Source organism: Delphinapterus leucas, chromosome 8, assembly GCF_059928025.1.
Source record: "Delphinapterus leucas isolate spDelLeu-1000000601 "Yukka" chromosome 8, BTC_Dleu_Yukka2, whole genome shotgun sequence".
Taxonomy (NCBI): Eukaryota; Metazoa; Chordata; class Mammalia; order Artiodactyla; family Monodontidae; genus Delphinapterus; species Delphinapterus leucas.
The window spans coordinates 63,348,787-63,362,645 of record NC_143136.1 but is presented as its reverse complement, the minus strand read 5'-3'; the positions used below and the strand labels follow the sequence as shown (position 1 = coordinate 63,362,645).

The following is a 13,859-nucleotide window of genomic DNA, read 5'->3' as shown; positions in this document are numbered from 1 at the left end:
TTGTGGAGCTTGTACTGTGGTGCAGGAGCGAGAGATTAAACACATAAGCTCAAGGCAAATATACAATTACAAATTGTAATTAAATTCCTGTTATGCGCTGAATTGCATCCCCCCAAATTCATATGTCGAAGTCTTAACCCACAGTACTACCGAATGTGACTATTTGGAGTTAGGGTATATAAAGAAGTAATTAAGTTAAAACGAAGTCATTAGGGTGGGCCTTAATGCAGTACGACTGTTGTCCTTATAAAAAGAGATTAGGACACATTTGTACAGAAGGAAGACCATGTGAGGACACAGGGAGAAGATGCCACCTGCTAGCCAAGGACGGAGGCCTCTGAAGAAATCAACCCTGCCAACACCTTGATCTCAGACTTGTAGGCTCTAATTTCTGTTATCTAAACCACCCAGTCTGGACTTCCCTGGTGGCGCAGTGGTTAAGAATCTGCCTGCCAATACAAGGGACACGGGTTCGACCCCTTGTCCGGGAAGATCCTGCATGCCGCAGAGCAACTAAGCCCGCGAGCCACAACTACTGAGCCCGTGTGCCACAACTACTGAAGCCCACATGCCTAGAGCCCGTGCTCCGAAACAAGAGAAGTCACCGCAATGAGAAGCCTGTGCACCGCAACGAAGAGTAGCCCTCGCTCACCACAACTAGAGAAAGCCTGCGTGCAGCAACGAAGACCCAACACAGCCAAAAATAAATTAATTAATTAAAAACGAAAACAAAACACCCAGTCTGGTACTGCATATATTAGCCCTGGAAGACTAATACAATCCCTAAAAGAAAAGAGTGTTGGAGAGAAAGCACTATTACAGGAACGGTGAGGAAGCTGATCAGAGAAGGCAACTCTGAGAAAGTTCATATAAGCTAAGATGTGAAAAGACGAAAAATGATGAACTATGGGGAAGAAACCGATTTTGCAGATCCTGTTAAAAGGCAAAAGAAATCAAGGTGCTTTGCTTTGGTTAATTATCCCACAGTCTACAGAACCAGATGGTCCCCAGACGACAGTCTTCTAAAATTATCCACCTAAGATGAAAAGCTAATGTGCAGCCAACTTCCGTACAGTCCACAGACTCTGAAGGACTGAAAGAGCAGGAAGTTGAATTTTTAATTATAAGACACAATGTATTGATATCATTCACACCTTGATTTAAGGATGTTTCTGAAGAAAATGCATATGATGAAATATGTAGCTCAAACACTTCTTAGAAAAAGAATAAAACAATGTCCTTCCTTATGGTTCATTAAAGAGATTATGGAAATTATAGAACCTGAATATGCAAAAACAAACAAGCCAGGAGCACAGACTCTGATTAGTCAAGGCTAATGCCTCACAGAGTAGTGATATACTTGAATAAATTGATTTGTCCTTGGCAAGGGAGTGTATGTCTTCATTTTAACTCAGTGAATAATAAGAATTATAGAATCACAGGATAGACATGGGAGTCCCTTATTTCTTGGTGGGATGCCACATAAACTACTTCTGACATATGCTTATTCAATTTGTCTTGTGAAAGACTGAACATACAAACGGACAATGGCTGGACCAAATATCACAACAGAACTTTGACCACAGCCTCTGAAGCAAAATGCCAAGAATGGTCAGGACTTGGTCAGTGACTGTTAGCTTCCCTATTTTTTGCCCCTGGCTTCAACTCAGGACCAACCAGAGAAAACAAAATATGTTTCCCAAACCAATCACCTAAGATGCTCTGTTTCTTGTAAACTCCTCTCTAGCTTGCCCATGCCAACAACCTCCTATCAGAACATACCTGAGGCCTTCCTTCTTTTCACTATAAAGTGTTTCCACTCCTCTGCCCATTTTTGAGTTTGTGTCAGATGCATGAGATGGTGGCTGACTCTTGCTATAGTGAGCAGAATAGTAAATAACCTCTGTTTGCTCTCATTTGGGTGGCTTTAATTTATTTCTATACATGACTGTTCCCAGAGAAGAAAATGTGTGCTGGGTCCCAGGGCCATCAGTAGAGGATGGGAATCAGAGCCCCCTTCAAGCCCTGAGGTGCCCACCTTCATGCCGCTCGATATTTCCTTCAGGGAAGATGTCAGTGACTGGGAAGGTAAGAATAGCCACTGAATCCCCACTGTGTCCCTGCTGTCAAATGATGGGATAAGCCAGCCAACAATTCAAAGTGGGGAATGTATCTGTGAAGTTCTTAGTGATCAAGCAGCTGGCCAGATGTGCTTCAGTGTCAACCAGTCATGATCCAGGTAAACTGGAGTTCTGGGTGGTTGAAAACATTTGAAACAAGCTGGTTATAGCATCAGCTTTTATTCACTTTGCAGCTGTTTAAAAATCTCACCAATGTTGGCCTTGAGCAACCCAGCCAAGGCTTAGACTAAGAAGAAACATTGCTCTGGAAACAAAATTTCATCTCCAAACAGGGCTCCTGCACTAAAGAAATGACCTGGGGCAGGTTACTTGTTCATTTCCTCATCCCCAAAATGAGGATTACTAGACCTCTGTGAAGTTAAAATTGGATAATAAGATGGAGTATTTTTAAAGGTAAATAATTGGCAGAGCATAAATGCAAGACATTCTAAAGCACAAATGAGTTTTCAGCACAATTGATTTTATCCCAGCGTTTATATCACTCGGATTCAGATTAGCACACTACTGGCAGAAGGAGGGTGAGTGTAATTCATGGGCTGCCTGAGGGAAGAGCAAAATGTGGGGAGAGCCAGGGGTGGCTGACTACTCCCTGGTTCTCCTCCCACTGCAATAAGAATAATAAAGGAGACTGGTAAGGCTCTCACTGTGGACAGAGATTAATATTCATTTCCTGGAAGCCTTGTAAAGTCACTTTCTGAAAAATGACCTGGTGCCATTTGCCATCCCACTTAGTGACTATCAGACCCGAGTTCTCATCCACAGAAACCAGGCTGTATTTTAAGCTCCTTCCAGGTGAGCAGCCCAGGAAACTCAGTGAGCAAAAGTTGCCATCATTACGTCCTGTTTTATGAGGAGTGCATTTCAACTGCCACCATTGCTTCACCTCTTCTGGAAATTAGGGTGGTTTATTCTTTAATTCTAGAGATAGATTCTCTGAAGCCTTGATAACAAGATAAATCACTTAGTGCAAAAATCGAATTTGACAGGAAATCCAGTTACACCCAATAGCTGACATATTAAATGTCACTGAAGTTTCTTTCAGGTTGACTTTTGGCATAGAGAGGGGCTTAAGATCAAAAGGAGAACAGGTTATATATGAATGTTTTATCCCAGTGATTCTTAACCCTGACTGCACATTGCAATCATTTGGAAAGTATTTTTAAAATGTCAATGCCTAGGTCCCATCACCAGAAATTTAATTTATCTGGGGTAGGACAAAGACGTGAGAAGCACCCCAAATTGACCCCTTGATTAATGGTCAATCAAGACATTTCCTCTAGGAGAAGCCACAGAGCCTGGGGAGGTACCTGTAGACACCGGATCCCCGTAGCAAGATGCCGTTAAATGATGGGGCAGGGCTCCAAGAGAAGCTCAAAGTGATACTTACAGCCTGTGAAGAAGATGCCTAAGTGGCTGGGAGTAGCAAAGACAACACTATGAATGGTAAAATAAGTCAGGTTACCTACCTCCACCTTCCGCCACCTGGTGGGGCTTGATAGCTTTCACAGGCATCCTCGCAGAGATAACTTTGCTCTCTGAAATCCAGCATGTCATTTCTGACTTGGATTCATAGTTCCTTTTGAGCTGCCCTTCTGTTTATTCCCAATCTATGTGTTTGTTTTGGTGCTTCCCAGGTACTCGTAATGCACGCTCTGTTTTCAGCAAACCATTTTCCTGATTGGTCAAAAGCCTTTTGAAATCTGTCACGTGAGCAACTCTCCCGTGCTCTCAAGTGTATTTTCTAGTCAATAAAAATATGTCTCATTCCTAACGGTTCCATTACCCAGGAGATCTACTACCCAGTGATCTCTAGCTCTGCTTTCTGGCTTCATGGTCAAAAAGCAACACATTTACTTCCAGATTTCATATATTCCATGTATTTCCTTCTCTGTTCCATATCCATCATATTATCCTCTTTGCTAAAGAAATCTCAAAATATTTTTTATTTAAAAGTCTGCAATCAGAAAACAATCTGTCGTATCATATAAATTTTTCATGCCCAGATATTTACTCATCCATTTTCCTGAAAGACCCAATAAAATAGTCAAAGAGCCACAGTCTATTTTAAATTAAAATGCATGGCTTTAAGGGCTATTTGACATGCAGTAATTATTTGCATAGTCTTCTAGCCAAGCATAGAAATTGCTAATGTCTCTGCCCTTGAAGGAAATGAGCTGTGCAAAAAATTTCAAGCAAACATGATCCAACTGTTCACACAAAAGAGAGATTGCATAAGAAATGCATTGTGTCTCTACCCAAATTTCTCCTCTACTTGTCACAGATCAGCATGTACTTCACCCCTTTGGCACCAGTTAAAATCATAAACAGATGAGCTTCTCAGTAGAGGAGGGCAGACATGCCCTCTCCACAGATGGTCAGTATCACATGTTGCAGTAATGGCTGGACACGCCATGAAGGTACCATATAAAAACAGTGGGATTCAGAGAACTTCGGCTCCACTTGCTCTATGTGTAGAATTGCCTCTCTTTCAAGATGGATTTCCTTCATAGGAATGGAGTGCTCATTATTCAGCATTTGCAGAAGGACTACCGAGCTTACTACAGTTTTCTAAATTTTATGTCTAATGTTGGAGATCCCCGGAATATCTTTTCTATTTATTTTCCACTTTGGTTTCAACTTAATCAGGCAGTTGGAACCAAGATGATATGGGTAGCAGTCGTTGGGGATTGGTTCAATCTTATTTTTAAATGGTAAGCCTTCTGTTTTGTTTCATTTTTCCTAAAGCTTATTCTTAAATTTGTAGCTTGGTCTTAATGATCACATTTCAGATGTGTATAGTTTTACTTGGAAAATCTTTCAAACATACCAGTTAACTTGAAACACCTATTCCTAAATAGAACTTACATAAAGGCATAGAAACGTATACTTGATCTGACTTAGAAGAAAATTCCAAAAGCCTGTTACATATATGATGTGATTAACCAAGAAGTGAGTTAAACGAGCAGCATCATAATGAACAGATTGATAATTCCAGGAACCACTCTGATATTTCCAGTCTAAGTATCCTAAGCACCCAAGGACTTCCCCTGCAAGGAAAAATGTCCGTTTTTATTGGAACCTAGGATGCCCAAACTCCAAATGACTGTCATCCTCTGTATTGAGACACAGGCCAGAAAGCAAGTTCTTTCAAAGTCTTTTAATCACGAGTTTTCCCCATCAATGTTCTGCTTGACTCATTTTTATAGGAGAGAATCGTTGGTCTCCAATTAAGTAATAGTTGTATATTTAAATATATATGCATATTTATATTTCTTTAAATACAGGATATTATTTGGTCATCGGCCTTACTGGTGGGTCCAAGAAACTCAGATTTACCCAAATCACTCAAGTCCATGCCTTGAACAGTTCCCCACTACGTGTGAAACAGGTCCAGGTAAGCAATTATAGCAACCGCAGGTTAACTAAAGATATTCCAATAGAGAGCCATTGTGCATGATTATCAGCTAATAACTATACGATTCCATAAAGCGTACTAAAGAAAATGTCATGCATGAGGATGCTAAAAGTTCATAAACAAAAATTGCTAATGAAAAGGACAAAAGTTTTATGAGTAAGAAAATTTCATTTTTTTTATTTGTAAAAGGGTTAATTAAGAGAATATTCCCCAAATGATTTTTTTTTTTTTTTTTTTTGCTGTACGTGGGCCTCTCACTGTTGTGGCCTCTCCCGTTGTGGAGCACAGGCTCCAGACGCGCAGGCTCAGTGGCCATGGCTCACGGGCCCAGCCGCTCCACGGCATGTGGGATCCTCCCGGACCGGGGCATGAACCCGTGTCCCCTGCATCGGCAGGCGGACTCTCAACCACTGCGCCACCAGGGAAGCCCCAAATGATTTTATAGTTGGTGTTTTTTAGAAAAATGTCATGGTTTGATACTGAAACAAACAAAAAACAATTAGCTAGAACAAATTACCCCACAACTATATTAAAATTCTAGAAATGTAGCTTTATCTGCTGCTGTGCAATTTTCAAAGTTATTATAGATCTTCTGAGAATCACATGAATGAGGAGACAATAGACACAGTTTCCGTAAGAAAGATAAGGACTTCCTGGTATTACTATTGCCTATAGAAATTCTCTCTAAGCTTATAATTATTTCTTTTAAATTTCTTTTTTCTCTTGTGTATACAGTATATAAGTAGACTTCTTGATCCATTTTCTTTTTTATTATAAGATTCTGTATGAGTGTAAAATCTTTACTATGGGAGTTGAGTTTAAGATTTTTAAAAAGGTTTTTAAATATATATATATATATAAAGGTAAACTACACGTTGTTTTAATTTCTAAGACTGTGTTATATTGTACCTCACCACAATTTGTTACATAGACTAAAATTCTTGGCATTTGACATCCTGAGACTAACCCTGAATACAGTCAATGTGTAAGTTCCTAATAAGTTTTCTGAATATCTTTATTTTTTGCTCTCATAAGAGTAGACATCCATCTGTTATAGTACTTACCAAACTATATTATAGTTAATTCTTTAATATCTGGCTCCTCCAATAGACTGTGCATTCCATCATGTCAGGGTGGTGTGTATTTTATCTTTGTGAAAGCAATGTGGGATGGATGGATGAATGGATGAATGGATGGATGGATGGATGGATGGATGGATGGATAGCCTTTCAGACAATTGAAATGGTACTTTGGTTTACCCCAGAACTTCCCAGCATGTGTTCTGTCTTATGAGACATTTTCTGAAAAAAAGAAAAGAAATAATACATTTTACATTCACTCCTTGAAGATTTACAAGTCATGAAGCATATAAAAGGCTCTGAAAATTCCTGTTTAAGAAATAGACTTGAAAGAAACAGATCTATAAGAAATAGATTAGTCTTTATTTAACTTAGTGTTTTTCAAAGAGACTGGTGTTGGGCTTTCCTGGTGGCGCAGTGGTTGAGGGTCCGCCTGCCGATGCAGGGGACGCGGGTTCGTGCCCCGGTCCGGGAGGATCCCACATGCCGCGGAGCGGCTGGGCCCGTGAGCCATGGCCGCTGAGCCTGCGCGTCCGGAGCCTGTGCTCCGCAACGGGAGGGGCCATAGCAGTGAGAGGCCCGCATACCGCGGAAAAAAAAAAAAAAAAAGAGAGAGACTGATGTTTAACCTGAATGAAACTCCCCTTGGTAAAAACTCAGGGAGGACATCAAAGTAAAGTGATTTTTTAAAAAATATCAAGCAACATGGGAAAGGCATTCTGGGAATAGAAAGGCTACCTGGCTGCTGATTTCTTCTGCCAGGATTAATACCCCTTTATAGCTTCCCTCATCCTTTTAATGACAAAGAGTCCTGCAGCGGCCAGCCAAAAGATAGGCATGGGGGTAGCTGTTGGTACCCAGCAGTCAGTTGGTAAATCAGACATAGCAATGATAGCCTTTAGATGTTTGACTTTTCAACCCAAGGAAAATAAGCTGATTCAAGATCCAATCCAAGTACTTCAGTTTTCTCATCAATTAAAAACAATTAGATATGAAGAATGACTAAGGATGTGGCAAATTTTCTGATGCAACAGCCTGAGTTCTTACTTACCCTTGAACATTTTGATTTCTGGACTTTGATGAACTTGAATAACCTGGGGAAAATTTTTGAAATAGTATTTTGAGGCTCAATTTGACTCGGTTTTCTTTATTTCTACCTATTTCTAAACATTACATAGAGCCTGTGCCCTGTGGCTTTTTTTTCTGAGTTATTTGTAATTTTCATGGCTAATGTGCTATTCTATTGTCCATTTCTGATAGCGATACCCTATTAACCACCTTTCAAATGGATTGCCACTTTCTTGTTGCAGGAAGTCCATCTGGCCACGCAATGGGCTCATCATGTGTCTGGTATGTCATGGTGACAGCTGCCCTGGGCCACACCATCAGTCGGATGGATAAGTCATTCACCACTCTGCACAGGTCAGCTTTGCTCCAGTCTCTGTAGCCCTGGAACATGACAGTTTCAAACACAGAAAGTCTTTTGAAAAATTCAGCTTAGTGTATTTTTAGTTATTGAAATGTGCTTATTCAATTCTATCATATCCAAAATAGCAAAATGAATAGAAAATTAAGATTCTGCTTTAAGATAATACCTTAATTAGTTCACAGCAATTACATTATAGGGTTGGATATGTTTAATTGGTTAATGACTTTCTAAATGTGCCTTTGGGTACATTAATACAATAATCCATAATACAATAATACAATGTAATCCATAATACAATAATCACTTTGGTAGCTCACAAATAGGTCATCTAAAATTATATAATGATGTATTTTTGCATGCACATTCCCTTGCTTTAAGATTAACTAGACATTTTGAGAAGCATCATTCCCCTTGAATGTATCCGTTACTTTCGTATAATTATGCTTTCTTCTTTGAACAGCCAATGATTTTGAAGTCAATAAAATATATTCTAGCTTTAAAGACTATGCAACCTTTTAAATTAAAAACATTCTAGAGACAAACTTAAATTTGAATGTTAGTAGATTTAACGTTAGTAGATTAATAACATTCCGAAAGGCCTAGACCCTTAAGATTATTCAAAATTTTTGTAGAAATTAGACTTTTTCCTTCTTTTCTTTCCTGATATACTTTATCATTAAAACAATTCTGAGCACCACTTTAATCATAAATTATTAGGCTACCTGAGATAAGATTTGTCAGTTAATTGCATAAAAAATACTGAAACGTACACCATTATATAAGTTATTTATAATAAAAAATTTCCAAGATCCATCTCATATTCTACTTTTTAGAGCAATATTGGGTAATATACAAAACAAGTAACCAAAGGAATTTGGGTATCTTTAAAGTTTATCCTGATGAGACTGTGACCTGTATGCCTTAAGGTATTCATTATCTCAAACAACAACAGTAGAGAGTTGTTGTAATTTAAAGAAATTAGCATTTTCTATCCGTAGACAGTTTTTCAAAGTAGGAATCTAGCTAAGCCTCACCTTTTCTCTGTTAGTTCATTTGCTCCTCCAATTCCCAAACCTGGAAAATCATTTGTTTCTTCTAAAAAGAAATTCTCTTGGCTCCTCTTTGATTCTTATAACTGCAACATTTCCTTCAGCCATCAAAATGTACTGAGTGCCTACACCTTACCTAAACATTACCACACCCTTATTGATTCTTCTTCCATATGGATAACTCCTGCTTACTTTCTCTTTGAAAGTCTTGTTTCTCTCTATTCCTTAATTTTTCAGTAATCAAAGTTTGGTCCAATTATCAGGAACAAATCATTCAGAACACTCAAGGATTCCTAGAACTCATTATTGCTAATTCTTTTTTTATTAAAATGATGAGCATTGCTTGGATTTAAATATTTTTATAAGTTTTCTGCACACTGCTGCTTCTAATCCAAGACATATAACCCATAGGTCACTTTTCTGTTCCTTATTTTCTGTGTGTCAAAAAACAAGGAGCCAGGACTCTTGAGAGTCCGTGAAATTAAACCCAGTGAAAACTTGCCCTTGATGGAATGCTCATGTGTTTTCATCAGCGTGGCAGCTGCCTCTCCAGTGAGTTTTCTTCAAGCAAAGAGAGGCTGAGAGAGGAAAGAGGAAGCACATATGACAAGGAGCAAAAAATATATATAATTCATTCTTGATCGTTGTGGACATTAATAATTCCCCCAAACTTGAATTTCCCCTACTTCATTAAAATAATTATCAGGATGCCAAGTTGGCTTCCTTTTATAGCATTTATTAAAAATCTCAGGATATAGCACTGGTTAAGTTTAATGCATTGATGAATGTAGAAACATCTGTTAAATCTTTTCAAATCCTATGGAGTACATAGAAAAAAATTTTTGGAAGAAAAAACTCTAGAATCATGATATTATATCACAGCTAGAAGATTCCTCTGAGAAAGATCATCTGGTGTCACTTCCCCCGCCCCCCGCATTTTTATGAATGATACAATTTCTTTGCCTTTTATGCTTGTATCTATTCTTCCATCGTAGACTCACCTGGTCATTTCTTTGGAGTCTTTTTTGGTTGATTCAAATCAGTGTCTGCATCTCCAGAGTATTCATAGCAACACATTTTCCTCATCAAGTTATTCTTGGAGTAATTGGTGGTAAATATGATCACTTACCTTTAGTTGTGTCATTGAATGCTTTAGTGTCCTTTGTTTTATGTTGACTCTCTCTGCTAATGTTCCCCAGTCTCAGGTAATCCTATCAAGCCACTGATACTTAATGCTACCCTGGGAGCTTAAGGGGTTCCACACACCTCTCAAATTCTCCATGGACACAGTGGCACATCCTCACTCAGTAGGATAAACCCATTACCTCTTCGTGAGATGGGCTTCTCTGAAGTGTGGCTAGAGCTGAGTCCAAGTCTTAAACCACTACTTAGGACGGCGTGCTTGTGTCTCGGTTTGGGGGACTTAATTAGGCCTTCCAACCTGCACACCATGCCATTCTCTCTGAAACCCCTGCAGTGATTATCACCTGACTGTGGACTTCATTCGGCAGCTGCTTTGTATTTCCAAGGCAGCGTTCACCGTGACTGAGTTTACACTGTTCAGCCCCATGTACCTTTTGAAGGCTCTCTACGTTAATTGGCTGTGGCAATTGAAAAATGAATTGCAAGCACCTAGATCAGTGCTCTGCCTGTGAAGTTGTTGTCACTCAGTGCCCTGGACTCCTGACCCATGCCCCTGCACTAAGGTGGATGGTGAAAAGACATGGGGCAAGTGTGGTTTTAGTTACTGCCTTAAAAAAAGGCTTTGGAAAATGGATAGAACCTAGGTTTCTACAGCCCTTTATCATTGAAAACTATGGCTAAATTCTTTAATGCAGAGAGGAATAATTCCTGAGAGGTTCAAAGGCAGACAGTTATCTTCAGTGTCTCTTTCCAATCCCCAGGCATGCTTGTGGCAGAGGCCTTTGAACACACTCCAAGGATCCAAACGGCCAGCCTGAGCACATACTTGAAGACCAACCTCTTCCTCTTCCTGTTTGCACTTGGCTTTTACCTGCTTCTCAGACTGCTTGACATTGACCTGCTGTGGTCTGTGCCCGTAGCCAAGAAGTGGTGTGCCAACCCCGACTGGATCCACATTGACACCACGCCTTTTGCTGGACTCGTGAGAAACCTTGGGGTCCTCTTTGGCTTGGGCTTTGCAATCAACTCGGAGATGTTCCTTAGGAGCTGCAGAGGGGAAAACGGCTATAGGCTGAGCTTCCGGCTGCTCTGCACCCTGGCCTCGTTGACCACACTGCAGCTCTACCATTTCGTCAAGATCCCGACTCACACCGAGTATTTATTTTACATGCTGTCTTTCTGTAAAAGTGCGTCCATCCCACTGACTGTGGTTGCCCTGATTCCCTACTGTATTCATATGTTAATGAAACCAAGTGAAAAAAAGATTAATTAGAGTTGTGCGGAGGGTTAGTGCCGTGTGGCCCCAGGGTGACCCTCCTCCTCCAGTGAGACCACAGGGCAGGGAGAGACTGGAAGCTTCCATTCGGAGGTCACAAAATGGCGGCCATAGGACCCAATCCATTCACATGTATGATTAGTTTGGCCTTCGGGGTGGTCTTTTTTTTTTTTTTTTTCCTATTTTAGATTAGTTGCCAACATTTAAAACCAGGATATTTGACACAAACACCTGAATTTCTGTATTTTCCCAAAAAATCTGACAATATGGTAACACAGGGCCTGCATTCCCACCTGGAGACAATCCACTGTTGCTGACTGCCCCCAGTAGGAGACATGCTCTTTGCAGGCTATCACAGTTTTCAGTACCCTACAGGCCCCCCAGTATATCTTAAAGTCAGGCTGCTTCTGGCTCCTGTGGGCATTTTAACAGCAATCAAACCTGATCCCCTCAGTGTTCAGATAAGGAAATAGAGGTTTATTCAGGTGAAAGAACTCACCGTTATCACACCACCGTCAGAAGGGGAATTAGAACCCAATCTTCTGACACGTATTTCCATGACACCATGTTTTGTTTCTTCAAGAGGTAAAAATCTGTAAGAATGAATGCTTTTACATAGGTTCTATGATGTTTGCCATGTAAATCAGCTATTTTTTCAGAAATGACATTAAAATACCATATGCTGTTTGACTTAGACCATGCAAGCAGGGTCTTGATGGGGCCAGCAGTAGCTCTAGTTATGGTTACATATCCACAGGAAAGGAAACAGGCCAGGTTACTGTCTGGACTTGAATCTCTGCTTAACTCCTGGTCTCTGTTTTATGGTAGTGCTTTCCAATATTTTAATAAATTCTGCTGAAGATGTTCGGCTTAGAACATTATTTATCCCCCAAAGGTTTATCTCTTCACTATGACATCCTTATACTTTATTTTTAGGAGCTAATCTTTCAAAACCAGGGAAATCAAGTGCCTTTCTTAAGGCCATGCTCTAACCCAGGAAAACTATGAAATGCTTATATCTATTAGCTGGGTTCTGTGTGTACTGAACTGTGATGAAAAGCCACAGCTTTATTTCAGAAAATTATTATTGATGGAATATTAATATACTAAAAATTTTTCAGTAAAGTTTTTTTCCCCTCATTGGACCTAGTAATTCTGGACTTTAAGTTGATAACTAGGGAATTCCCTTGCAGCGCACTGGTTAAGAATCCACCTGCCAATGCAGGGGTCACGGGTTCGACCCCTGGTCCGGGAAGATCCCACGTGCCACAGAGCAACAAAGCCCGTGCGCCACAACTACTGAGCCTGTGCTCTAGAACCTGCGAGCCACAACAACTGAGCCCCTGTGCCACAACTACTGAAGCCCGCGTGCCTAGAGCCCGTGCTGAGTGACAAGAGAAGCCACTGCAACAAGAAGCACGCGCACGGCAATGAAGAGTGGCCCCCGCTCGCCATGACTAGAGAAAGTCCACACGCAGCAACGAGGACCCAATGCAGCCAAAAATAAATAAATAAATAAATAATAAAATAAATTTAAAAAAAGAAAGAAACCGCTTAGGCAGCAAGAAGAAGAGCTTCTCACAGCCTTGGCGAAAATGCCTCCCTTTAATAATGATGGAAAAGACTCTTCTGCTTCCAATTTATTTGCCAAAACTAAGTGGAATTGAGCTTATTTGACTTAACTGTAACTATAACCATATTTTCATAATGTCCACATATCTACATATTCAGAAGAAAAATGTCAGTATCATGAGCTTTCAAGACGAGAAAATCTAGACAAGTGACTTGAGAAACATACATTTGAAAAGATATGCAAATTAACAAGAAGAGTGTGGAATCCCTTCCCTTTGACAACATTTTGAATGGATATCTGCCTTAGCGGGTTAAGTTGATGCCTTCTCTATGCCTATTTCAGTACAACAGAAGGGTGATTTAAAAAATTACTATAAGGTGCCCTTTAAACTCAAAGTTATATCTCTAAATGCTTTATATTTATTCACACCCTGTAAATAAATTCAAGATCAAACTGGTACATATACATACAAAAAAAACTTGGTATAAGAGAAAGTCAAAAGACTTGGTATTTAAAATGTGAGTCATTTCTTAAGGATATGAAGACTCTATATTCCAGCACGTCAATTGAACTTTCTGCAATGATGGAAATGTTCTGTATCTGTATGGTAGCCACAGCTATTAAACTCTTGAAACACAGCTAACACAACTGAGCAATTGCATTTAAAAATTTTATTTACTTTTAATTAATTTAAAGTTAAATAGTCATATGTGTCTGTGGCTACTGAATTGGATAACACAGATCAAGTCCCAAA

General features: G+C 39.8%; 1 protein-coding gene across 1 annotated transcript; it reads left to right on the top strand.

The window, feature by feature from the left end:
• The first annotated feature begins 4,533 nt into the window (after positions 1 to 4,533).
• On the top strand, positions 4,534 to 13,033 carry G6PC2 (glucose-6-phosphatase catalytic subunit 2). The gene is made up of 5 exons (XM_022570182.3): positions 4,534 to 4,852; positions 5,426 to 5,535; positions 7,946 to 8,057; positions 10,109 to 10,224; positions 11,018 to 13,033. Exons 1-5 carry the CDS (start codon positions 4,635 to 4,637, stop codon positions 11,527 to 11,529), a joined length of 1,068 nt encoding a protein of 355 aa, XP_022425890.2. The 5' UTR covers positions 4,534 to 4,634; the 3' UTR covers positions 11,530 to 13,033.
• The last annotated feature ends 826 nt before the right edge of the window (positions 13,034 to 13,859 follow it).

What these genes read in the sequence shown, in the direction of transcription:
- G6PC2 (XM_022570182.3), top strand. Translation starts at nt 4,635, where the DNA reads ATGGATTTCCTTCATAGGAATGGAGTGCTCATTATTCAGCATTTGCAG. An exon ending in TCATTCACCACTCTGCACAG is followed by an intron (nt 8,058 to 10,108) that starts GTCAGCTTTGCT and finishes CTTCCATCGTAG; the next exon opens with ACTCACCTGGTCATTTCTTT. An exon ending in TATTCTTGGAGTAATTGGTG is followed by an intron (nt 10,225 to 11,017) that starts GTAAATATGATC and finishes TCCAATCCCCAG; the next exon opens with GCATGCTTGTGGCAGAGGCC.